Source organism: Rhinolophus sinicus, chromosome 5, assembly GCF_057876585.1.
Source record: "Rhinolophus sinicus isolate RSI-liver-muscle chromosome 5, RSI-T2T, whole genome shotgun sequence".
In the NCBI taxonomy this organism is placed as follows: Eukaryota; Metazoa; Chordata; class Mammalia; order Chiroptera; family Rhinolophidae; genus Rhinolophus; species Rhinolophus sinicus.
This window is the reverse complement of record NC_142505.1, coordinates 70,381,510-70,407,535: the sequence shown is the minus strand read 5'-3', so window position 1 is coordinate 70,407,535 and position 26,026 is coordinate 70,381,510. Positions and strand designations below refer to the sequence as shown.

The window sequence follows — 26,026 nt, the reverse complement described above, 5'->3', positions numbered from 1 at the left end:
TGCAGGCAGTTGTCCGCACTCCCGGGGAAATCTCTAGACAGGTGGGCATGTGGGCTCCTATATTTCTGACCACCTCAGGGACATTTTTACCTTGATGTCCCAGAGACCTTTTCAAAGGTCATGCCCCACAGGTGCATTGCCTTCCCCAGGCCTACCCCTGGCCAATGTGCCTACCTCTGTGTAAGACATCTGCACCTTCATCCCTCACCTTTACACCTGCCCACACACTGTGTGCTGTCCCTTTGTCCCCCAGATCCTTAAAGCCAGTCAGGGGCAATCACTGGATAAGTCCCAAGCTGATGATGACACCTGAAAAGGCCTTGTCAAGTGCCATGAGCCAGTCCCTGCCCAGAGCTGCAGGCTGTGGGAATATGCACAGGGGTCCCCAGGAGAGAGCCTCAGCTTTCCATTCCAGGGCTGGAATAGGCACCAGGCAGGTAGCAGGTGACAAAGCTGGCTGGAGGGTCATGGCGGAGCTCAGATTCTGCCCCCAAACAGAGGGGAAGCAGGGAATGCTTTTAGGCAAGAGAGGGACTTGTGTTCTAGAAAGATCCTCTGACCACCGGGTAAGGTCTGGACCAGTGGGGAGACTCTGGTGTGCTAAGCCAGGGATGGGACATTGAGGCTGGCCAGATAGTGGGGAGGAGGGGAAGGGACCTGTAGAGGGGGCAGCCCGGAATGTCTAGAGTGGCTCTCTGGCCAGAAGGTGTCCACTGTAAGATGTCTGAGTGCTGTGATTGCCAGGGTGACAGGGAGAGGAGAAGGGCGGGCCTGGCACTCCTGGCCATCCTGACTTTGATGCTGGATATAAGAATGGATGCGATGTGGTGACCAATTGGCTGTGGGGGATGAGTGGAATCAGGTGTGACTTGCAGGTGACGCCACTAGGATGGTGAACCTCACAGGAGGGAGAGCAGTGTTTCCAGGGCTGGTGGAAGAAGGATGACTCCATGGGCTTAAGGGTGTTACATTCTGTAAACTGCAGAAATGTAGGCCTGTATGGAGTAAACAGTAGCGTCCCATAATCCTGCTCCCAAAGATAATCTCTGACGAGCAAGTTAACCTCTGTGCTTTAGTTTTCTCATCTGCAGAATGACAAGAATAGTATCCCCCACGGGGGGGGGGGGGGGGCATTAGAGGAGTGTGGTGTGTACAGCAGGCCAGCCCACAGAAAAGTGCTAAATACACATTTGCTGTTATTGTAACAGGATGTATCAGCGTAAGCAAAATTTTGGGTCAAAGTGTGTGAGCATTTTTTTTATCACTGTGAGACCTGTTTGCCCATAGCCTTGCCAACACTGGGAATTCTCTGTCCTTTTAACACTTGCTCACCTAGATGGTGGGCAGTGTGTGCCCGTAGCTCCAGTTGTCCTCCCTAATGGGAGGTGTGGTCTGCTCTGGGTCTGAGGGCTGGGGGCGGCCAGCAGACGACATCTGGGAAGCAGGGCACCCAAGGACTGGTGCTCAGGAGGGCTGCCAGGGACAATGGGGAGGTCAGAGGTGGCCTTGAAACCCCATGGGTGGGTCACGGCTAAGAGGAGGGAGCACGTTGGTGAGCAGAACAGGGCCCCGGATACAAGGAGCTGGCCATGAGCCTGAGGCTGGGCCTATGACTGGGGGCCTCTTTGTGGCCTCATCGCCCCACACCATGCTCCATTTGTTCCATCTACCTGACAGTCCAAGGTCACCCACACTCTGGCTTTTGCACCAGTCCCTCTGTCCTGTGTGTCCTCCTCCTGGGGCAGCAAACTCCTCCTCAGTCTACAAAGCCCATTTTAGCTCACGTGAACACTCGACCCACCAGCAAGGCTTTCTCTGACGCTCCACCTCCACATTGTGACCATGGCACAGAGTCACGGTGAGATGTAGCAGCTGTGACTGCAAAGAGCTCAGCAGTCTGTGACAAAGAAGGGCTCAGTGTGCGGGAGTCAGTAACTGCTTTTATGATGGTTCTTAATGTAGTATTATGTTATTTGTGGTCTGTGATACCTAGTAATCCTGGGGACAATTCATACTTCACATGTGGGAAAACTGGGGCTTGAAGGAAGTGACTTGCCCAAGGCCACACAGCCAGAGGGTGGCATTGTGGTATACACTGTGGTAACAGCTCCTCCCACCCCAGCCATCTCAGTCTTGCAGGGTGGGGGTAGGGGGACTGAGGCCTCTTGACCTTCACCCTTCAACTCTGGAGGCTCAGAGGCTGCTAGCCAGGTGGGGGGAATTCCAGGACAGAACACCCCTTCATCTCCCCCCAGGACTATACATAGGCCTGACCCCAAGAGTGAAGGGCAAGGGCTCTGGAGCAGGTCTTCTCCCTCTTCCCAGCCCTAGGACCGATGCAGGGAGACCCCAAGGCCAGCCCCACCTGGCCATCTGTCCCCCAGTGTTTCTCACTCTGCTCATCCCTGATCTGTAGCCACTGGCCTGCCCCTAACTGCTTCTGTCCTCATGTGCACAGCTGCTAAGGAGAGTATGGACCAGACTGGCAGGGCCACCACACAGCCCTATCTCCCTCAGCTGACTACAACAGGGATTGTCAAATGCAATAACTGCTACTGCCACATGCTGCCAGGGCATGGAGGAACGGTCCTGAGCTCACAGGCCATCCTGATGTCACCCCTGGTCAGCCCTGCTGGACCTGGGGACAGTCATGGGCCAATGACATCCTGATCCCCAGGAGCTGCCCAGTGACACAGTTGCTCCCCATATGGCATTCAGGGGTGCGGTGGGGTGATGCTGTCAGCTCCTGGTCTCAGGCTTGCTGCTTGGGCCCTGGTGCAGGAGCAGCAGTTCTCCAGGCACAGGGAGCGGGGAGGGGCAAAGGACCCCGCCTGAGCCCCTGGGGGGCAAGCAAGGGCCTGGTGGGATCCGCAAGGGGACAGCAGCTGTGGCTGGTTGTTGGGAGGTGAAGCAGGCTAGCAGCGTGGGGCCTGTTGGGTGGGCGTCACCCTGGAGGCCAGGCCAAGGTCATGCACAGCTCTAGGGGGCCACAAAGTCAGTAAAGGTGTTCTCAGACCATGACACTCCTCTAGGCTGAGGGACAGGTTGGTGGCCAAGAAGGGGACTACTGGGGGACAGGGAGGCTCTCAGGGTAGTAGTGGGAGAGAAGGGATGGAGAGATGAGAGGGCTGGGCCCGGGCAGGGAGAGGCCTAAGCTGGGCCAGACCTGGGCTCCCGCACAGCTGCCAGCCAGCGCTGCTGTGGGGCCCGGAACTTCAGTCTCCTTGTTGACTGGACCCGGGATCCCTCCTACCCTCCCAGGCTGTGACTGCTGGTCAGTGCCTAACCCACGAGACTTCCCGCCCCTCCTGCCCGCCCCTCACCTAGGATCCCAGTGTGCTGCTCCCACAATCAGCCTCCTGTGGCTGACACCAAGGTCCCTGCTGCCCAAGGCTGCTGACAGCACAGAGAAGTGTACACTCTGGCCTCCCTGACCTCGGCCCGGCGCCTGGCCCGACTGCTCTGCTACAAGCTGGGGGGCCAGGGCCGCTGGCCAGGGGAAGGAAGAAGCCAGTTCCTGGGCCAGGAACAGGAAGGCAGGGGGAGTGCAGCAGAGGCCAGGATGACAGCGCTTCCTGCTGCGGAAGGGAAGGACAGCAGGGACAGACAACAGCCAGGCAGGAAGGATGCGCCTTCTCCAGGGTTGCAGGTGGGGGCTGGGCAGCATGGAGCCTCTGGACATGGCAGCCCTCAGGCCCTGGTGTACACACGGTCACCAGGGAGACTGGCCTTTAAAACGGGAACATCATCTTCAAAGGAGCAACAGGGTGACACAGTTTTAACCCAAAGGAAACCCTCAGTAGTTCCTTTAGCCAGCCAGTCAGCCATCCACCTATCCTTCCACCCACCCTCCATCCTGTCCTTCTGTCCATCTGTCCTTCCATCTTTCCATCCTTCCATCATGTATCCATCCACCCATCTATCCTTCCTTCCTTCCTTTCATCCTTCCTTTTTTCCTTCCTTCCCTCCTCCCTTCCTTCCTCCCTCTCTCCCTCCCTCCCTCCCTCCCTCCCTCCCTCCCTCCCTCCCTCCCTCCCTCCCTTCCTTCCTTCCTTCCATTCATCCATCCATCTATCCATCTGTCTGTTTATTCATTAAACAAGTATGTGTAGAGCCTTGCCTCTGTGCCAGGTGCTGTGCCAGGCATGGGGGTAGAAAAGAGGACTGCCTTGGTCGTTACCACATTGACATTTATGATCTAGTTGAGGAAATGGAAAAACATAAGTTAAACGAATAAGTAAATAAGGTAATTACAAATTGTGACAAGAAGGATGTAGTGAGCCACCAGGAGGCTGAGATAAAGTTGAAAGGGACTTAGGTTTTAGAGCGGTGAGGAGGTCACGCCTAAGCTAACGATGAAAAGAAGCCAGCTGTGCAGAGCATGTGAGAGGAGGCAAATCAGGAGGAAAGGTGTGTGCAAAAGCCTGGGGTAGGAAGAAGAAGCCTGGAATGTTATGGAACAGCCCAGAGGCCATGGTGGCTGGAGGACGTGCACGTGTGGTGAGACTGGACCAAGAGAGTATGGAGACGGGCGGGGACCAACCCGAAGCCAGGAGTTTGACTTTTCCTGAAAGTACAGTGGGAGCTCACTAACAGGAAAACACAAGCTTTTAAAACTATCACTAACAACTGCGCGAGGAGTAGAGGAGGGCAAGAGTGGGCCCAGGGAGCCATGCTGGAGCCTAGTGCAGTGGGCAGGCCCCAGTCCTCAGGCGGCGAGCAGGAGCTGGCTCTGAGATGCTTTGGTGGTGACAGAAGGGCTGGGGCAGGAGAGGAGGGCGTCCACAGCCACTCCCATCTGGGGAGATGGAAGCTATCAAGGAGGAGCCTTTGGCAGGGGTGGAGAGGGTGCGAGTCTGAAATTCAGCATCAAAAGTGTGGAACTTGGAGTCTATGGGGTGCCTAAGTGCAGTGGCAGCTGGATCCTTTAAGCTGGAGTTGAGAGAAGGGATGTGGGTGGGAGATAAAGATTTTGGAGGTATCTGGACACTTAGGAGAGAGATCAGTGGAGAACAGAGAGTGAGGAACACAGCATTTGGTGCTGGACAGAGTGGGAGGAGGAAGACAGAGGAGAGCGAGCTCACAGAAGGCCCATAGAAAGGACAGCTCTGCTCGCTGCCCGCAAGAGCCCATGGGTCCTGCAGCCTGGAGGTCCTGGGAGGCCATGAAGCAGGGCACAGAGCTGCACCCCAATGGGAGGATGAGCAAATGAGAAAGGAGGGAAACAATGAGCAGAGCTTTTGCTATGAAGGGGAATGGGAAAGGGGGCAGTGGCTAGAAGGGAATATAAGGTCAAGGAATTGGAGTTTTATTTTTGTTTATGAAACAGGAGATGATTGCATAGAGAAATGTTAGTGTTCAGAAGTGAAAGAAATTATCTGCAGGAGTCATGTCCAGGGTCTGGGATCCTCGGCACGATGGAGTGCTTTACCTTGGGAGTAGGAGTGTCAGAGAGTTTTAGGGCTCAGGCTGGGGGTGTGGGGTCTGGATGTGGGATGATGAGATATCTCCATCTGATGGTTTCACTTAGTTAATACTGAGAGGGCAACAGCGGGGTGTGGGTGGGGAGAGTGCCCTGAACTGCAGCCCCAAGGCCCGGTAGGTCTGCTAACAAAAAAAGAAAGGGGAGGCTTCAGTGTGGGGCTCTGCCACTGAGGGGCTGGTGATGCCAGCTGCAGGGTTGGCATGGAGGGCAAGAGACAAGGGACCGAACAGAATAATGGGCCATGGGACACTCTGTGTCAGGATAAGGGTGAGGCCAGGAGGGGGTGAATGGGGAGGCGTCCCTGGCCTGGGAGTTTTGATGCAGCTGAAGAACTTAGTGGTGGGACAAGGACACCCAGCAGGAGCCAGAGGAGGCAGGAGAGAAGCTCAGGGAGGCAGACACTTGGTGATGGTACAGCTTCCGGCAAGGACCAGGTCCAGGGTGTGTCCGGGAGTGAGGGTCCCAGGGGAGTGGGGCAGAGGAGAGTGGAGATGAGGACTGGAAAGGCCAGGGTGCTGGTGAGTCATCTGTGTGGGTGCTGAAGTCATGGCGAATGGCCCGCGTTGAGTGGAGGGGGCTGGAGAGCCGGGAGCAGAGAATGAGGGGACGTGACCAAGACAACCGCTGATGACAGCTTTAGTGGGGAGTGGGTCATGCCCTCAGAGAAGGGGAGGTGGCCACGAGGAGTTCTCTGATGTCAGGCGTGTGCGGTGGAGAGCAGTACCCACCCTAGGGGCAGCGGCATCCTCAGAAAGCCAGATCTCAGTTAAGGCAGTAAGGACAGCGGTGGACAATGAGTCTGCAGGGAGGTCTGCTTATCATGCAGGTCTCAGTGGAAGTGAGTGAAGACAGAGGGGCACTGGGGGCAAGTCAGGGCAGCTGGCAGCACAGGAGGGGGTCAAATGGTTGGGTGAAAGGATTGGCAAGCACAATGGATGGCCCCCCTTTAATACAACGTTGGTACAGTGGTGTAGATGCTTCCTTTGGTTGTGCGGTGGCCTCTAAGGAGGAAGCTCCTGTAGGCTTCATTCCCCTATCCACCCATCCACCCACCCACCCACCCACTCTTCATCAATCCATCTACCCACCCTCCATCCATCCATCCACCCACCCACCCTCCATCCATCCATCCATCCATCCACCCACCCACCCACCCACCCATCCACCTATCCCCCGTCCATCCCATCCATCCATCCACCCACCTTCCATCTATCCATCCACCCACCTTCCATCCATCTATCCACCCACCCACCCATCCATCCATCCACCCACCCACCCATCCACCTATCCCCCGTCCATCCCATCCATCCATCCACCCACCTTCCATCCATCCATCCACCCACCCACCTATCCATCTATCCACCCACCCACCCATCCACCCACCCACCCATCCACCTAGAGTTAGACTCTAAAAAGTTAGACTCTAAAAAGACAGCATCTCAGGAGGGAAGGAGTACAAATGTCCTGGGTGAAAAGATGAGTAAACACTTCAAGATATGAAAAGCCTGGCACTTTGGGATGCTGGTGAGAGGCCTGTGACTAGGAGATGTGTCACAAAATCAAGCTGGAGAGAAGGGGAGTCAGAAGAAAGGAGAGGCCTGGCGTGCCCTGCTTTATCTTGGAAGCAAAGAGGAGCTGCCCAAGGAGGCTGGGCTAACGTCTGTCACAGCTCCATAGCTAGGGGTACCAGGTGTGCCCTGGATGTGCATCCCAGAGAAGGGACGCTCAGTCTCCCTTGGGCAACACTGCAGGCCTCACCGTGGGCATGCACAGTCCCAGGGCAGGTGGGTGCTGGCCGAGGAGGCTCTACCCTGTGCTTACATCCGTCTCAGGCCTGACCCCTAACTGGTCCATCAGGAGGGCCAGTTCTTTCATCCTCCACAGGTCCAAACCCAAGTCCATCATCGCCCCTCTTCTGTAGCTCAGAGGCCAGTTGTCTGCCTGGCATGGCTTTATTCACTTTCCACTGCCTGGAAAATGCTGCTTCTGCGAGATCCAGCTCAGAGCTGCCCTCTCAGGTTCCTTCCCAGCCCCTCACAACCCCAGGCGAGCCTCCCCATGCAGGGTGCCCCCTCTCCAGGGGGTGCAAGGTGGGGGGCAGAGGTGTATGGAGGGCCAGGCACCCACCTGGAGATGAGTGGACCTGGCAGCAGAGCCCACATGGAGAAGACCCCTGGGAGAAGAGCCTGGGCCACCTTCCCATTTTGGGGGCTTGAGGCCAAGGGTTCTGGCCTGAGTGCCAGGCAGGGGCACACTGGGTTCAGGCTAAGGATGGAGTTTGCAGCTGTCACAGCACCAGCCAGGTGAGACGTGGTGGTGCAGTGCAATCCAGGGGGCGGGCCTCAATTTTCCTGTCTGTACAGTGGGACTAGATGCTTGGTGAGGACTTTCCAGCCATCTTGTCTGTGTGATGTTGAAACAAGATCTTGGTGTGTGGAAGGTGCCACCCTGGTATCTCTTCCTAGTAGTCAGGGAGTAGAGGTAGGTCAGGGTGGTGTAGAACCAACTAGGGTAGGGCCCCGGCCTTGGGGAGCTGGGTTTGGAAGGACAGAGGAGCCCAACCTGTGGGGCTGGAAGGGACTGGGGCTGGGGCAGGGTAGTGGGCTGTGCCCCCTGGGGGACAAGGCCTTGGGGAAAAGGACAGGACACAGCCCTGGGCCTCCAGCCATGCAATCCTCTCTTCCTGTTGTCTCAGGATGGTCTTGGCAGGAAGCATCTGCCAGAGTCCCAGGTCCAGACCTCCCTGGGGCCTGCTCCCACCCCCACCGGGATCACACACACACAAGGCCATGTGCACCCACACACTGACATGTCAAAGACTTGTCACACATACACCAGCCTCACAAACACACAGATCCACACCTGAGATAGAGACAGACACACACACAGAGGCACATTTATGGACACACACACACATGCCTTCCCGCTGGTAGGAGGATGGTAGGCAAGGGCCAGGGTACTGGAGGGCTGTGGGAGGGTTTTCAACCAGGTGAGGTGGAGTTATTTGTGTGTTTGAGGACGAACCCTGTGGGGGAAATGGGGGAATGAGGTGGGGGAGCCGGGAGGAGCTGGGGCAGTCATGGGGGTGTGGAGGGCAGACAAGCTGGTGGACACAGGGCACATGCAGTAGACTCCATGGAGAGCACTAGGTCATAGGCATCGTTCGGGGGTGAGGCCGAGGCCCTCAGCTCTGGGCGTGTTTGGGGATGATCTGTGCTGTGCAGGACACTCTCACAAGCAGTGGCTGTGGGTGTGAAGTTCAAGAGGGAGGGGCCTTCAGGCAGGTATGTGGGGGTCACAAAGCCGAGGTGACATGCTCCAGGCCTCCCCAATGTAGGATGAGGTTTGCAGTCTCCCTGTCAACATGCTGGCAGCTCAGCTCCTGTGGGGCCAGAGGTCTGTGCTCGGTCCTGGCCTTCATCAGGCCTCACTTGGGGGGCCCTGGCCAGGGGCAGGGTGGAGGCTACTGCTTGTCTTTGGGGCCTTTGTCCATGCTGTCAGGGCCCCTGCCCGGGGAGGGCTCTGTGCCTGATGAACTCACGACCCAGTGCCACCCTAACCCTGTCTCCCACTCCAGGCCTGGTGAGTGGCTACTCCATGACCCCACCGACCCTGAATATCACGGAGGAGACACACGTCATTGACTCTAGAGACAGCCTATCTATCTCCTGCAGGTACTCAGCCCCGGGCAGAGGCCAGGGTACCTCCTACCTGGCAGCCAAGGAGACTACAGAGCTGAGGCAGGAAATGGTGGCCAAGGGCCCAGAAGGCAGAGCCTCCCCAGGGCAGAGAGGCCCCGAAACTTAGTGGGGTTCCTGGGAGCCCGAGTGTGGGAGCCTGTGGACCCTTCAGACACAGGCACCCTGTACCCCACTCACCCACAGCCACCCCGGTCATTTCACATGTCCCATAGAGCGGTCACTCTGCACTCACCCCTGGGTCACCCCACACTGAGCAGAGGTCACCCCATGCCCACCACCCAGGTCACCCTGCACCCACTTCAGCTGCCCTCACCCCAGGCCAGTTACTCTGTCACAGGCCCCAGACGTGTTATCCGCCCTGCAGCCCAGCTAGACTGAGACTCCAGCTTCTCTGTAGGCCAGCCTGCCGCACGGGGGCCTAGGAGCCAGGCAGAGGCCCCAGGGGACTCAGAGTGCCCCCCGGCTGGGTCCATGGCGTGTGGCCCAGCGCTGGGCTGTCCTGATCTCTGGCTGAGACAACCCGTGGGCAAGCTGTGGCCCTTGGGGCTGCAGTGGGGCCCCTCTTGACCTCCGTGTCCTCTGCCAGGGGGCAGCACCCTCTCGAGTGGGCCTGGCCTGGGGCTCAGGAGGCACCAGCCACGGGGGCAAAGGACAGTGAGGACACGGGGTTTGTGCGAGACTGCGAGGGCACAGACGCCAGGCCCTACTGCAAGGTGGTGCTGCTGCGGGAGGCCCATGCCAATGACACGGGCAGCTACCGCTGCTACTACAAATACATCAAGGCCCGCATCGAGGGCATGACCGCTGCCAGCACCTACGTGTTCGTGAGAGGTGAGGGGCCCAGACCGCGTGCTTCTGCAGCCGTCCAGGTGGTGCAGGCAGGGTCCTGAGTCCCGGAGGGGCAGCCAGTACCCACACCGTCACTCCCCACCTAGGGACCCCATGGGACTGTCCTACTGCCCGCCACCTGGACAGAGACCCCTGAGCCCCACCTGCTCTTCCCACAGCCTGCTCCCTCTTTGCAGACTTGGAGCAGCCATTCATCAACAAGCCGGGCACACTCCTGGTCAATAGGAAGGACTCCATGTGGGTGCCCTGCCTGGTGTCCATGCCCGGCCTCAACGTCACGCTGCGCTCGGTACAGCCCCAGCCCCACTCCACCCTGGGATCTACTCCTGTCCTGTCCCTGGGAAAGGTGGCCATTGACCTGGCCGGGGGGAGGGGGCCACGGGTGCTGACAGCCACCGTGTCCGGCAGCAAAGCTCGGTGCTGCAGCCCGACGGCCAGGAGGTGGTGTGGGATGACCGCCGAGGCGTGCTTGTGCCCACCCCACTGCTGCGCGACGCCCTGTACCTGCAGTGCGAGGCCACCTGGGGCGGCCAGACCTTCTTATCCAACCCTTTCGTCGTGCACATCACAGGTAGGGGTCGCCCACCGCCTCGGGGTCCTGGCCCAGTGCCTGCTCCCCATGTCCTGGGAGTACCTCAGGAGGAGAATGGGGCCCCCAATTCCCAGTCATGGGGCTGTAGGTGCCACGGTTGGTCTTGGTGGGTGCCCTGTGTCCTGTACTCTGTGTGCGCTGTCCAGTGAGGGGCTTGGGGGTCACTGTTCGTGTGTCACCAGGCAACGAGCTCTATGACATCCAGCTGTTCCCCAAGAAGTCGCTGGAGCTTCTGGTCGGGGAGAAGCTGGTCCTGAATTGCACCGTGTGGGCCGAGTTCAACTCTGGTGTCACCTTCGACTGGGACTATCCAGGGAAGCAGGTGAGGCCAGCAGCCCTGCCAGAGGCTGTGCCTGAGCCACCCCCAGGAGTCCCCGTCACTGCCCACGCCCGCCCTGTGCCCACACTGTCCCCAGGAGTCCCCGTCACTGCCCACGCCCGCCCTGTGCCCACACTGTCCCCAGGAGTCCCCGTTACTGCCTACGCCCACCCTGTGCCCACAGTGTCCCCAGGAGTCGCCATCACTGCCCACGCCCGCCCTGACCTGGCACACACTGGCCTCTATATAGAGGAGGCACAGACTCAGCTCTCCTCTCAGAGTCCCAGTCTGATGCGGAAGTTTTCCTACCCTAAGCACCACTCTGGGTCTGGGCCCCAGGCTCCCGGAGGCACTGCTGGCTGGGCTGGGTGTGTGCCTCTGGTGGTCAGCTCTGCCGGAGCCCGCCTGTTCTGACCCTGGGCTTCCCCTGGGTGTGGGCAGGCAGAGCGGGGGAAGTGGGTGCCGGAGCGGCGCTCCCAGCAGACGCACACAGAGCTCTCCAGCATCCTGACTATCCACAATGTCAGCCAGCACGACCTGGGCCCATACGTGTGCGAGGCCAACAACGGCATCCAGCGCTTCCGGGACAGCACCGAGGTCATTGTGCACGGTAAGGCTGGGGTTGTTAGGTTGGTGTGCCCAGCAGGGCCTGGCTGCATTGGGGCTCAGTCATCAAGCCTGGGCCACAGGGGTCCTTGTGCAGTCTGGGCCCAGGGTCAGAGGTCATAGTGCACCAAGCAGTGTGGAGTCCAGCCCGAGGGAAGGGAGGGCTGTGTGTGGACAGCCTGCCTGGTCTCCACACCCTGAAGGGTAGGGCCAGCCCCAGTCTGCAGGTGTCTGGCTCCTGGGGGTGTGGGGCCGTGCCTGGGAGTCTTTGGGCAGTGATGGGTCAGCGACACTGGGACCCAGATTTACGCTAATGCCTCCCAACTGGCAGAAAAGCCCTTCATCAGCGTCGAGTGGCTCAAGGATCCCGTCCTGGAGGCCACGGCAGGAGACGAGCTGGTGAAGCTGCCCGTGAAGCTGGCAGCATACCCCCCGCCGGAGTTCCAATGGTACAGCCCTGGCTCCCGCCCCTCGCTACCTGCCAGACCCAGCTTGAGAATGGGCCTGGGGTGGGAAGGGCAGCATGTTCCCTGGCAGGGCCTGCGCCCAGAGACCCCGTGGGGACCCCCTCTGAAGACACTCTAAGGAACCTGCACATAATGTAATACCTCAGCCAGAGGGAAGGTTGGCCTGGGTTGCTGCTAAACTGTGAAAGCTCATACATGCCTCCTGTTATGTGCACGTGTGGTGGGCACAGCCTGGGGCTCTAACTGCTTCTTGCACCCATTCAGCATTTCTGAGGGCCCTGCCACTTGGAGTGTGTCACAGAGCTCTGGCATGCCCTGCAGCAATGGCTTCAGGTTTTCCTCTGAACAAATTGCCATCCCAGGACCCTTCTACCCAGAAATTCAGAGGTGCCACAGGGGTTTCACAAGCTATTATGGAGCCGGGCCCTGGGCAGGGCCTGACCTACGTGGTGGTGAGCAAGAGCTTCCTGGAGGCCCGCAGGCTGCGAAAGCCCTGGCTCTGCTCTGTAACCTGAGAGTAAGGCCACCCCTGCAGGGTATGCGAGGGTCAGTGAGGGGGGGGTCTCTCAGTGGTGGGTCACCCTGGCCAGGCACTGAGAGCTCCCCCAGAGCTGGAGAAAGCGCAGTACCCCCCATGCACCCTCAGGCCATCTGAGCAGTCCATGTAGCCTAACTGGCTGGTCACAATCTGTATGTTTCCTCATACAGATGAGGAAACAGGCCAGGAAAGGGAAGGACATTCCTCCCTGGGCCCAGTCTCTTGGGAGGACCCTGCTCTGTCCTTTTCCAGTTGGCCAGACGAGCGTTACCCTTCCCAGCCTGGGCATCTCTCTTCAGGCAGAACAATCTGTTCTGAAAGCCTGGATATGGGCAAGCAGAAGCCCCAGACATTCTCAGCTAGGAACCCACCTCACTGACCGTAGGCTGGAAGTGGCTTCTCCTGGTCCTGTGACCCTGTCTCTGAGGCCACAGACTTTGAGGTCCATTGGGGATATGTGGTATAAGACCAGCGCCCTTTAGACAGGGTCCTGAAGGGCACTGATGCAGCCTGGAATTTCCCTCATAGGTGCAGCCTCCTGGAGACACCTGGGGCCCTGTCCCCTGTCCTCCAAGCCCAGCAGGACTGCTCTGCTCTGGATGGGTGGCCGGCTCTGGTGCATCTGGGGTCTGACCAGGCCTGATACTCTTGTCACCATTCCCACCACATCTGGCCTTTCTCTTGGCCAATGTCTCTGTCCAAGAAGTGCTCATCTGGCCCCATTGTCCACTGAGACACCTGCCCCAGGGCACTAGTGGTCACCACAGCCCCACAGGGGCCCATTCTTCTCGGTGTGTGATGATTATAAGTGAACTGATTGGAACCGAGTGGACAGACAGGCTGGTCCTCAGCTCCCGAAGCACCCTCCGTGTGTATGGCGGAGGGCTGACCCTAAGTGCCAGACCTCGGGTAGACCATGACCCCTGCCAGGTGCATTGCATTTCCCCAGTTTTCAGATGAGGACTGGGGTTTGGGGTGGTGAAGGGATTTGCTAGGATCACAGACGGGGCAGGCGGCAGGCAGGATTCTGCATCAGAATCCTGTAGGCTGCAGTGCCCTGATGTGTGACCCCGGGCCGGTCACATCCCTCCCAGTCTGGCTATGGTGTTACCGTCAAGAGCAGGGCCCTTGTACCCCCCTCACTGTTGGTGTCTGCCCAAGGACTGTACCTAGTACACCCGGGAAAGTATATGTCTGGGGCCTGCCTGAGGTGGAGTCCAGAACTGGGTTTCAGAGGCAGCACTGCCAGCTCAGGACTGGGGAGAGGCCACCCTCTGGGTATGAGGCACCCATCTGTTCACACATGCAGCAGACATGCAGTGGGCACCTACACGAGCCCAGGACTGCTCTCTGTCACAGCAGTAAGACAGAGACGGGGACACAGCAGTAAGGGGATAGTCCCTGTGGGACTCACGGCTCAGTGGGGGAGACAGGCAGCCACTAGACGTGTATGAAAACCAGAGTGGGGATGAGTAGGCAGCAGAATCGGCTGAGGGTCATGCTGGTTCACAGGACCCAGGAAGGCTTGTCTGATGAGTGGGTGCTTGACTTCATACAGGATGGAGGGAGCCCTGCAAGCAGTGGGGAGGGGGAGCAGTAAATGCAGGTTGTAGGAAGGCAGAGCCAGGAGAGAGTGAGGCAGCGCCCTGGGGTGGTCAGGGTTGGGGGTGCTCCTCCCGCAGGCACAGACAGGGCCTATGGGGGGGGCAGTATCCTCCTGGGCTTGGCCTCTGAGCCTGGCGGCCGAAGGCCAGCCCTGGCCACAGGCTGACCAGAGATGGTGGCTGCACTGAGCTATAACACACTACCTGTGGGAAGACCTTGGGGGTGGCGAGCGTGCTGTCGCAGATGTGCAGTGTTCCTGTCAGGTGGTCACGCCTGGAGACCACCCCATAGCCTTTAGGCCACCTACTCCCCAGTGCAGAGTCGGCTGCCCCAGCCTGTACGTCTGCAGGCCCTTCCTAGCAGCCTCCTGGTCTGGTCTGTAGAGGTCCTGCCTCCTGACGGACATTCTGGTTGTAGGGGCTGTGGTGTAGCAGGAAAGGAGTGGCAGGATGGGCTGGGTGGGCCCATGCAGTCCCCTGAACTCCCTTCCCGGGCCAGGTACAAGGACAGAAAGGCTGTGTCAGGGCGCCACAGTCCACATGCCCTGGTCCTCAAGGAGGTGACAGAGGCCAGTGCAGGCATCTACACCCTCGCCCTGTGGAACTCCGCGGCTGGTCTGAGACGCAACATCAGCCTGGAGCTGGTGGTGAACGGTAGGATAGGGGTGGGCAGGCAGGAGAGGGGATGGCGGGCGGGCGGGCGGGCGGACTGCTGGCTGACCAGCTGCCTGCGTGTGCTTCTAGTGCCCCCCCACATCCATGAGAAGGAGGCCTCCTCCCCCAGCATCTACTCCCACCACAGTCGCCAGGCCCTCACCTGTACTGCCTACGGGGTGCCCGCTCCTCTCAGCGTCCAGTGGCACTGGCGGCCGTGGACACCCTGCAAGACCTTCACCCAGCGCAGCACGTGAGTATGGTTCTAAGCTGTCCTTCCTACTTCCCAGCCCTGCCCCAGCCTCGGCCATGACCCCTACTCACTGCCCGCTCCCCTCCCCAGAGCCCTGCTCTAAACTCAAACCTTGTCACAAAAGAACTGTACCCAGTCCCTGACCTCACCCCATCCCAGCGAAGCTCAGACCCTCCCAGTATCAGTCAGGACCCACCCACCTCCCTCACCAGCAGAGGCCCCAGACACACACTGGCATCATCGGAGAGGACCACGGGACATGCCTCGGCACCCAGGACACCTTCCGCTAAGCAGGCAGACCTAGGCCAGTTTCATGAGACTTGCACTGAGCCCCAGGGCACACCAAGCATGCCCACGCACTCATGAGCTCATCTGTGTAGCGCTTACTGTCACCTCTTACAGAAAAGGAAACTGAGGGTGCGAGGAGGGACATGACTTTCCCAAGGTCATGTCTTGCCCAACTGCTGGGCCACACTCCCCTACACGGAGTTGGGTGCCAGCAAGACAGTCTAGGGAGAACACTCAGAGACAACTTGGACAAGCAGGGGACAGGAGAGGAGGGTGCCTGGGGGGCCAGAGGACTGGGAAGCCAGGGAAAGGTGCTCAGCAGAAGAGTGACAGATTTGCCATTGTGGGCAGGGTGGATGGTCACAAGCTGGGGAGGGACGGAAGCTGGGAACCCAGGGAGGAGACAGGGCAGCGGCGCTGGTAGAAAGTCTGTCGCCTCAGCGTGGTCAGTGAGGGAGGCTCAGTAGGGGTGGCCTGTGGGCCTGAGCTGGCCCCAAATGTGTAAGGCTCATAAGGCCATGGGTCACTGTGGGCCCCTTCAAATTTGCTTGCCTTTGAAGATCTACTATTATGCTCTTTACCAGCTGACAGGCTCTTGGGGCCGCTCTGCCTTGCTAGGGGCAGACAAGAACCTCCCTTGGGGTCCCAGACTCTAATGGGAGACCCATAAATGCCACCTGGCCCAGGGAGGGGATGCAGCTCTGGAAGGGGGCAGGAGGGAGGAAAGAAGGGAGGGTGAGGGCTTCCTGGAGCAGGAGTGGTGTCTTTGCTGCCCCTGGAGATCTGGGTGGACTTTGCAAGAGAGGCATATAAGACCAGGAGATGGTAAGCACAGCAGGCTGGTGGGTGACCACAGAGCCACGCTGTGTGCTACTCAGCAGGCTGTCTGACAGTCCCCGCAGCAGGGGTTACAAGGCCCTGAGCATAAAGAGTGGGAGACAGTGTTCCAGAATCAAGTCCCCCGCCCCCTTGCTCACCCCTCACCCACCATGATATAGAAGGTGACCCAGAGTATGACAAAGGCTCAACCCAATGTAGGCCCTCCCCACCCACACCTCTGACCTGCCCTTCTTTGTCCTTGACCCCAGCAGCCGGCGGCAACAGCGAGACCGCATGCCACAGTGCCAGGACTGGAGGGAGGTGACCATGCAGGACGCCGTGAACCCCATTGAGAGCCTGGAGACCTGGACCGAGTTTGTGGAGGGGAAGAATAAGGTATGGCTTAGCCATGCCACTGACTGGCAGAGAAGAAGGGGAAGGGAGGAGGGGAGGGGCCCTCTCCTGGCCTTCTTGGTTTGCGCCAGACCTTCAGGGCTCTGGGGATGGCAGCTGAGTCATTGACCTTTCTGCAGTGTCTCGGGGCTTCAGCTCCCTGGCCCTGTGGGTGGGAGGCCAGACCTCCAGCTGTTTCCCAAACAGGGAAGCTGAGATTCAAGGCCACCTGTCCAGGCCGTGGGCCCCAGCTGCCCACAGGCTCCAGACTGCTAAGCGCTGACCCAGCCTGGGGGCAATGCCTAGAAGGGGCCAGGCGGGGGAGGTGACCGAACAAAGGCACCCACTTCCTACAGTCACTTCCTGTTTTCCTACACACCTCCAGAGCCTCTTCCTGTTCCAGGCCTGGCCAGGAAGTACCCGGCTTGGTGCTGGGGGGTGGAGGGGTGTCTTTGGATGGTAGGCAGGGCCTGTGGCCCTTTCTGCTCCCCTGTTTCCAAGCTTACTACTCCCTCAGGCCAGATTCCTTCTGGAGGTCTAGGACCCAGCCCCTCCCCGTGTCACCACCCAGGGCACTGAGTGAGGTGCTGTAGGCAAGTCTAGAGCCCATGTGAGCATATCACAAGGGTCTCACACAGTGACCAGCTGCTCATCTTAGGCCACAGCCTGACCTTTGATGTAAGCGCAGCCTAAATCCTGACCCACAACCACCAGGTGGTGTCCCCTCCTCAACATGGACACAGCCTGAGCCCATCCACAGCCAGAAGTTTTTCCGGCCCTGTCTAACGCCACTCTCTGACCCCAGCTGCTGCTGATGCCAGCTGTCCACAGTGCTGTCCCTTGACTTTTCAGAAGAGCCCCCTCCCTCTGCTGCCCGAAGGCCTCACCTTCTCTTCCCTGCCTCACATTCCTGACCCTGTGTCTGAGCACTATCACCTCCAGCCCAGAGCCTCAGTTTCCCCCATTACTCTGGTGGGCATAGCAGCCTCCTTGCAGAAAGGGGATGTCGGGTGGGGGGATTCAGGCAGCAAATGGATCCTCTGCCTGTGCTCTGCCCAGACGGTGAGCAAGCTGGTGATCCAGGATGCCAATGTATCTGCCATGTACAAGTGCGTGGTCTTCAACAAGGTGGGCCAGGACGAGCGGCTCATCTACTTCTACGTGACCAGTGAGTGACCTGGGTGGGCCTGGCGGACGTCAGAGACCAGGTGGACACAGGAGGAGAGCAGGCCTGGGAGAGGAGGATGAGACCAGGTTGGGGCAAGGTTCCGGTGACTGTGGGACACCCAGGAGAAACATGAGAGGGATAGATTTGGAGGCCATAGCATATGGACTGGGGTGCTGGACCACCAGGATGGAGTAGCACCCTCTGCCCTCAGCCCAGGGGTGGCATCCTGCTCCCTGCAGCTCCACTCCCATCTCCTTCCCAAACCCTGGATGAGAAAAGGCAGCTCAAGGTGTGTTTTGCCCTGGGGAGAAAGTTCGTAGGTTTCGCAGATTCTCAGCCATGTTAGTGAGCTCAGAAAAGCTAAGAAGCCCACAAAAAGAAAGTCACTGGGCCCAGGGGTGTTGGGGGGCGGGGGTGTACATCTGATAGAGAGATGGAGCTAGAGAGAACACTTGAGGTAGGGGAGGAGGGAGAGGAGGCCACAGGAACCTGAGAAGGAGTGGCCAGAGGAAATTGGAGTAAGAAGGCCACTGCTGAAAGCTAATGAAACAATGAGATTGTGTCAAGGAGAGGACAGTGGTGGGGTGTGGTCAGCAGCAAGGGAGGATCGGGACTCAGGCTGCCACTGAATCTGGTGACAAGGAACTCACCGATGACTGGGCTCCTGGGAGAGGTGGGGACAGCAGCCTACTGGGGGCTTGTCCAGGAGAGAGCTACAGGGAGGCAGGCAGGAGGAGAGCCCGTGGAGCCGACTTTGGTCGGCTGGCCCTGGTGGTCAGTGAGAGGGAGAGATGGGGGTGAAGAGGTCTCCTGGTGGTGGGCCTGGCCAAGATTCACATGATGCACACCTTTGGTTGAGAGCTGAGTGAGTCCAAAGGCCCATGGGAAAGGGAGAGCAAGCACCTGGCAGGTGAAGCACAATGTCATTGGTATGATGTCACAGCGATTCCTCCTCCCACCCCAGCTATCCCTGATGGCTTCAGCATTGAATGGGAGCCATCAGAGGAGCCCCTAGAGGGCCAGGCTGTGCGCCTGAGCTGCCGGGCCGATAACTACACTTATGAGCACCTGCGTTGGTACCGCCTCAACCTGTCTACGTTGCACGATGCCCACGGGAACCCACTGCTGCTTGACTGCAAGAACGTGCACCTATTCGCCACGCCCCTGGCCGCCAGCCTGGAGGAGGCAGCGCCAGGTACACGCCACACCACACTCAGCCTGACCATCCCCCACGTGGCACCCGAGCACGAAGGAGACTATGTGTGCGAGGTGCAAGACCGTCGCAGCCATGACAAGCACTGCCACAAGAAGTACCTGTCAGTGCAGGGTGAGGCGGGCAGGGCCGGCGGGAGAGGGTGGGCAGTGCTTCCCAAGGAGCCCTCGCCCCCAGTCCATCAGTTGCCTGGGCAGTCCGACCATGAACCCGAGTCTGCACGAGTGTCCCCTTCCCACCCCACACCCAAACCCTGCCCCTTCTTTCAGCTTCGTGCAGTCTGCTCCCCCCACCCTCCACTCCGTGGAGGGCCCCTTCCCAGTGCCCTCTGGCTTTGAGCATTCCACTTAGCTCCCTCTTGACTCCTGCCCCCAGCCCTGGAAGCTCCAAGGCTCACGCAAAACTTGACTGATCTCCTGGTGAACGTGAGCGACTCCCTGGAGATGCGGTGCCCAGTGGCTGGGACACACGTGCCCAGCATCGTGTGGTACAAAGACGAGAGGCTGCTGGAGGAAGAGTCCGGTAGGGGGTGGACCTGAGAAAAGGGCGGAGTGTGGAGGCTCATGAGGCCAAGGCTCCAAGCCCATCTGAACTCCAACCTCCACCCCGCCCCCTGCAGGAATCGACCTGGCAGACTCGAACCAGAAGCTGAGCATCCAGCGCGTGCGCGAGGAGGACGCGGGGCATTACCTGTGCAGTGTGTGCAACGCCAAGGGCTGTGTCAACTCTTCTGCCAGCGTGGCTGTAGAAGGTCTGGCCTCCCTCTCGCGCCCCTGTGCCCACCTCCTGCCCTCACTTGGTGCCTTGTTGTGGCCACCTTGTGCAAGTCATGCCCACCAGAAGGGGTACTTCCCGCGGGGTGCACCCTCTCCCCCTACACGCACGCAAGCACGCACGCACGCACGCACTCACACTCGCCTTTCTGCCCACGCAGGCTCCCAGGATAAAGGCAGCATGGAGATCATAATCCTCGTGGGCACCGGGGTCATCGCGGTCTTCTTCTGGTTGCTGCTCCTCCTTATCTTCTGTAACATGAGGAGGGTGAGTGCTGCTCTCCCCAGCTCCTCATGAGGTTTCTCTTCACCCTGGCCAGCCTGTAAGATAAGGAATCTGTCCTGGCTCCCCTGGAAGCACCTTCTCCCTGGAAGTCTCCCTGACTCCTCCATGCTGGGCTCTTACGCAACCATAGGTTATTTGTCCCACTGTCCCCTCCTTGATTGAGAGCCCTGAGGAGATCCCATCTGTCCTGGGCAAAGTTTTACCCAGGCCACAGCAGCACGGCCTACGCAGTGAGCTGTCTCCACCCCCACCTCCAGCCAGCCCACGCAGACATCAAGACCGGCTACCTGTCCATTATCATGGACCCCGGGGAGGTGCCTCTGGAGGAGCAGTGTGAATACCTGTCCTATGATGCCAGCCAGTGGGAGTTCCCCCGGGAGCGGCTGCACCTCGGTGAGGCCAGCACCCAGTCTGCCCCACCCACCCTGTCCTATCTGGCAGAGGCAGTTCCAGCTGCTGTGGGGCCAGCAGGCTGGAGCCCTGAAATACATCCATTTTCAGAACTCATGCCAGAAAGTCCTGCCTGGCCCTCACCTGGCCTGACCTGACCATCTGGGAGTGAATCCCCAGAACCACAGCCAGGGCTCCCAGTTCCCAGGCCCCAGAGGTCACCATGTCCTGCTGCTCTGAGCTGGGTGGACCTACCACACCTGCTGGGAGAGGATGCAGGCCTTCCTGTCTGCCTCTCCTCTCCCTTTGCCCGCTCAGCTCTCCAGGCTCTTCCTGTTTGGCAGAGAGGCTCCTGACCTTCCTCCCCCTCCTGGGCCTTCCTTCCTGGCCCTCCACACGGGTTGCCCCTGCTGCCCATCTCTCTCCACCCTCATCTCCATGCAACTCACCTGGAACTGGCTCCCTGCCCCCACAGGGAGAGTCCTGGGCCATGGGGCCTTCGGGAAGGTGGTGGAAGCCTCTGCTTTCGGAATCAACAAGGGCAGCAGCTGTGACACTGTGGCCGTGAAAATGCTGAAAGGTCAGCAGGGTCAGCAGGGGCTGCTGTTCTGGTGAGAAGCAGTGGCTCTGGGTGGGCTGGTGATGCTGTGGTGCAAGAAGAGACACTGAGGCTCAGAGCCAGTGTTTCACCCAAGGTTCTACAGGGAGTTCATGGAAGTCAGAGCCTGGCCCGGGGCTCAGGTTTGAGTAATCCTTCCCAATTCCAACTGAAACCCCTGCCTCAGAGGGGCGGCTGGGTGGTGCTGGGGACCCTGCTCCAGCACGGGCAAGAGCGCTGACGCTGCTGTAGATAACTAAGCGCAGGTATTGGGTCCGACGCGGGGCTGGCCTGGCAGCACGTGCATCCCCTCTGTCCCCTCTAGAGGGCGCCACAGCTAGCGAGCACCGCGCTCTGATGTCCGAGCTCAAGATCCTGATCCACATCGGTAACCACCTCAACGTGGTCAACCTTCTGGGGGCGTGCACCAAGCCTAACGGTACCGAGCTCGGGCGCCCTGGGGGGAGGGAAAAGCTCTTGGGCGCACTGGTCTGCGGGGGCGAAGGGTGGGCCGACCTTGGAGAGGGCGGGGGCGGGCCGGGGCGCAGGGTGACTGGGGAGCAGCGGCGTTGCTTTGGTGTTGGTCCACCTGCGTGTCCTCGGTCACATCGCGCCCGGCTTCTGCCCTGCCCCAGGACCCCTCATGGTGATTGTGGAGTTCTGCAAGTACGGCAACCTCTCCAACTTCTTGCGCGCCAAGCGGGAGGCCTTCAGCCCCTACGCGGTAGGTGGGCACCCAGCCAGGGCCAGAGCTCTACCGTGAGCTGGCCGCCAAAGTGGGCTGGGGGGATGCCTCTGTCGTGGGCGGCGGAGCCCCCTTCGGACCTGCTTTGTGCACCCGCAGGAGAAATCCCCTGAACAACGAAGGCGCTTCCGCGCCATGGTGGAGGGCGCCAAGGCCGACAGGAGGAGGCCTGGGAGCAGCGACAGGGCCCTCTTCACACGGCTGCTGATGGGCAAGGGCGGGGCGGGGCGGGCCCCTCGGGTCCAAGAAGGTAAGAGTCTGGCTTCCCCTTGTCCAAGATGTCTGGCAGGCACCGTGATACCTTATGATCAGGGGAGTGGGATAATGCAGCCTGGCTCTCGTGGAGGGGGTTACACGGGAGAGCAAGTAATGGGTTCTGCCTTAGGAAGGGAGGACGCCTCAGGGACAGTTTTCATAGAGACTTTTGACATTTGATTTGGGCATCATTGGATAAATAAGAGTTTGCTTTGCAGACAGGGAGGGAGAGCAGACATAGCAGTTGCAAAGGTCCAGTGGTGCAGCAGTATTCACTGACCTGAAGTATTTAGTGGGTATTGCAGAGAGTGGGCGCTGAACGGTGGAGAGGGGGACCGCATGCTTGTTAGCTAATGCCAGGGGCCTCAGAGGCCCCACCAAGAGAGATGCAGCCAGGGTTGGGTGAACAAACACTTCCTTTGGGGCAGCATGGAAGATGGGGGTCATGGAGGGGAGCCCTCCCGAGCTTACCTTGCTCCTTTGTGCAGCTGAGGACCTGTGGCTGAGCCCGCTGACCATGGAAGACTTGGTCTGCTACAGCTTCCAGGTGGCCCGAGGGATGGAGTTCCTGGCCTCCCGAAAGGTGACTGCGCCAGCAGACCCTTCAGAGTGGAGAAGGGCACAGACCCACCGGCATGGTGCATGTTCCTAGCTAACCCTACAGTGATCCTGTGGTGGAGGCACAACTCTCCCACTTGGCAGAGAAGGAAACAGTCCAAAGCCTGGAAATGACTTCCCAAGATTTCCGGCTAGTCAGTGGAAGAACTGAACGTGGACTCAGTGTCTGTCCCACCTACAGCCTCCTTTGCCACAACTCCATGAGTCCGCTCTATGGAGAGTCCTGGGGGTGCACAAATCTGTGCTGGAAGGAGCAGAGCAGGGCCCCAGCATGGGTATGGCCTGAGGGGCCTGTGCTGACTGCCCCTCCACCTCCTCTGGCCCCCAGTGCATCCACAGAGACCTAGCTGCTCGGAACATTTTGCTATCTGAAAGCGACGTGGTGAAGATCTGTGACTTCGGCCTGGCCCGGGACATCTATAAGGACCCCGACTACGTGCGCAAAGGCAGCGTGAGTACAGGCTACGTGCCTCCTTCCAGGAGCAGGTGGGGTGCTCACCAGCGGCAACATGGAAAGTCTGAGGGAACCCAAAATACCTGCAGGAACCCAAATACCCCCCCCCCACACACACACACACACACACACCTGGTTGAAGTGGTGTTTGTCAGGTTTCTCCACTGTAGAGTGTTGGAATGTTCTGGTAAGAATATTCTAGTTAGGTGAATTACTGTGATAATTGCTTGGGCTTTAGGTATTGAAGTAAGATGTCAGTATAGTGCTCATTGAATGTTAAGTGTTTTTACAAATAGTATATCCAGAGCTAAGCATTAAATTTTTAAAATGTTCACGTTTTATACATTTTCAAGTTTTATATATTTAAATTTCTCTTTGGTGAAAACCTTGAAGTAGGATTGCTGAGTTATATGATTAAGTATGTTTAACTTTGTAAGAAACTGCCAAATTGTTTTCCAAAGTGACTCTATCATTTTACATTCTTACCAGTAAGATAGGAGTTTCAGAGGCTGCATGCACATTTTCCTCAATACTTGGTATTATCAGTCTTTTTAATGTTAGTCATTTTCAGTGGGTATGAGGAGTGGGGACAAGGGCTGAAGAGCAGGGAACTTGGTGCTCTGATTGGAGCTGTTCTGGCCCACGTCTTGGTTCGTTAGTGGGACACTGACTCCCATGCCTGCCCTGTGGGGGCTGCACAAGAAGAGGTGGACCCTGCATTGTGTCCATCCTGGAAATGGACCAGCCAGGTGTAGGACAGTCATAGAAAAGTCCATGGGTGCTAGGTGAAGTGTGTGTCTTGGCGCTCAGAGGCAGCCAGACAGGTACTTGAATGAGCACCCACAGTGGATTAAGGGTTTGCCCTGAAAGAGGAAGGAAGAGGACTAGAGGGAGGGAGGCAATGGCCAGGATGGGTCCAGGCTGTGACAGGACAATAGGTAGAAGACTTTTGTCTTTCACTCGAACTCACAAGATATATGGGGGAGTGTGGAGGGGAGAGGCAGGTGTGTGAGGCGTGTGGAGGGGAGGGGCAGGTGTGTGGGGCGTGTGAAGGTGAAGGTCAGGTGTTGGGGTGTGTGGAGGTGAGGGACAGGTGTGTGGGGCATGTGGAGGGGAGGGGCAGGTGTGTGGGGCGTGGTGAGGTGAGGGGCAGGTGTGTGGGGTGTGTGGAGGGGAGGAGCAGGAGTGCATCCAGAAGGCCCCTCGGTGGTTGTGAGGAAACAGGAGTGGAGGTGCTGGCGTGAAGGGAGAGGCCATGGTGCTCAGGGCTCCCAGGTGGAGGCCATCAGTGGGAGAGACGGATGATGGGGAGCACGTCAGGAGCCACAGGAGGAGGGATCAGGAGTGCCATCAAGCTTTCAGTGTGGGGACCAAGTGAGTAGATGAGGTGGGAGGAGGAGGACCTGCAGGGACCTGGATCCTCCAGAGAGAGTGCAGGGGCAGAGAGGGCCACAGGGACCCAGGCCAGCATCAGGGAAGAAGCCTCCAAGGAGGTGACAGGCACCTGGGGGTGGGACGTGGGCAAATTACAGGAGCCACCTGAAGGAGCACACAGGTAGGTGTGGCCAGCAAGCCTTCCTGGGGTGCTGGCCCCAGTGTCCTGGGGAAATTAGGACTGGAGGGCGGCTGCCTGGGGGTTCACCTCCTCCATTTCTTCCCTCCCCGAGGGGACACACTTACTTTGCCTCCTGCAGGCCCGGCTGCCCCTGAAGTGGATGGCGCCTGAGAGCATCTTTGACAAGGTGTACACCACGCAGAGCGATGTGTGGTCCTTTGGGGTGCTGCTCTGGGAGATCTTCTCCCTGGGTGAGTGCAGGGAGGGCAGGAGAGGCACAGATGCGGTTACAGGCTACAGGTTGCACTGCCAGCCCCTGTGGTGCCAGGGGCTGGGTGGCCCAGAGGTGTGCCCTGAAGCAAGCAGCCTAGGCCCTTCTGAGGCAGATGGTTCGAGAGTCTCCTTCCTACCCCCCAACACGGGACACCCTGGCGGGGTGGCATGCTCCAGCCTGTGCCAAGACAGAGCCCATGTTCACTCTGCAGGTCCCAGGCCCTCCCTCACCGCTGTGGGGGTGCTGCTCCTTCTCCAAGGGCCAGGAGCAGACCGCAGGGAGCTGGGTGCTCACTCTAGGATTCCATTTCTACAAGCCCCAAGTGGGAACCTGGGCCCCACTGGGACCAAGATGAAGCACATACGCTAGGGATGGGGCAAGGCAGTGAACAAGTGGGAAAGGGACAGTGGTCACTGTGATGAGTGCTATTGCTAAAGTGAGGAGGGTGGTAGTGTGAGCTGGAGGGGCCGGATGGGCTGGGCGTGGCCCGGCTGGTGAAGGGGTGGGATAAGCAGATGGGCCTGGGAGGACAGTGATCTGGAGGGGTGGGCAGCCAGATCCAGGGTCCCCACATGCTGGAGGTTGGCAGGCTCGGTAGGGCTGGAGTCAGGAGATGCAGGACAGGTAGCAGAGATGGCCCCGTCAGGTGGGGTGAGGACCTGGAATTTAATGGGAGCCATGCAGGGATTTGAGAGAGGGCGGGAGCTGTCTGACTCATGTTTTAAGAAGGTGGCTGCTGAAGGGCAGAGGGAGACGAAAAGGCCCTTAGGACCCTGATGATTCGGAAACCTGTTTTCACTAATATGTCTCTAACGAGTATATGTTCACGGCAAGCCTAATAGCTAGTGTTACCATCCTCTTTAAACCAAATGAAGCACTGGCACTGGGGGAGGGAGCGCCTTCCCAGGCCCTGCCAGGAGCTGTGGGACCTGCACCCTACCATGGGGCCAGCAGAGGCGATTTGGAGGCTGGGCTGAGCATCAGGTGGCTGCTCCCCTCACCCACCACCCATTCCTGCCATCAGGGGCCTCCCCGTACCCTGGAGTGCAGATCAATGAGGAGTTCTGCCAGCGGCTGAAAGAGGGCACCCGGATGAGGGCCCCAGAGCTGGCCACTCCTGCCATGTGAG

The 26,026-nt window shown here is 59.0% G+C and overlaps 1 protein-coding gene across 8 annotated transcripts in view; it reads left to right on the top strand.

The window, feature by feature from the left end:
- The window catches only part of FLT4 (fms related receptor tyrosine kinase 4), a 41,765-nt gene that overhangs the window by 5,226 nt on the left and 10,513 nt on the right, over positions 1-26,026 (top strand). For 3 of the 8 annotated variants that reach the window (XM_074313363.2, XM_074313357.2, XM_074313359.2), the window contains exons 2-25: positions 9,063-9,159; positions 9,773-10,017; positions 10,194-10,324; positions 10,444-10,606; positions 10,810-10,949; positions 11,388-11,556; positions 11,884-12,001; positions 14,661-14,815; positions 14,906-15,068; positions 16,445-16,571; positions 17,628-17,736; positions 18,701-19,063; positions 19,325-19,471; positions 19,569-19,700; positions 19,884-19,990; positions 20,266-20,401; positions 20,874-20,978; positions 21,322-21,435; positions 21,632-21,720; positions 21,841-21,991; positions 22,485-22,579; positions 22,943-23,065; positions 24,763-24,874; positions 25,922-26,021. In XM_074313363.2, coding sequence (XP_074169464.2) covers positions 9,063-9,159; positions 9,773-10,017; positions 10,194-10,324; positions 10,444-10,606; positions 10,810-10,949; positions 11,388-11,556; positions 11,884-12,001; positions 14,661-14,815; positions 14,906-15,068; positions 16,445-16,571; positions 17,628-17,736; positions 18,701-19,063; positions 19,325-19,471; positions 19,569-19,700; positions 19,884-19,990; positions 20,266-20,401; positions 20,874-20,978; positions 21,322-21,435; positions 21,632-21,720; positions 21,841-21,991; positions 22,485-22,579; positions 22,943-23,065; positions 24,763-24,874; positions 25,922-26,021 — 3,391 coding nt within the window. The remainder of the gene's footprint in view (positions 1-9,062; positions 9,160-9,772; positions 10,018-10,193; positions 10,325-10,443; positions 10,607-10,809; positions 10,950-11,387; positions 11,557-11,883; positions 12,002-14,660; positions 14,816-14,905; positions 15,069-16,444; positions 16,572-17,627; positions 17,737-18,700; positions 19,064-19,324; positions 19,472-19,568; positions 19,701-19,883; positions 19,991-20,265; positions 20,402-20,873; positions 20,979-21,321; positions 21,436-21,631; positions 21,721-21,840; positions 21,992-22,484; positions 22,580-22,942; positions 23,066-24,762; positions 24,875-25,921; positions 26,022-26,026) is intronic. The other 5 variants (XM_074313364.2, XM_019716989.3, XM_074313361.2 and 2 more) reach the window with 3 other exon arrangements.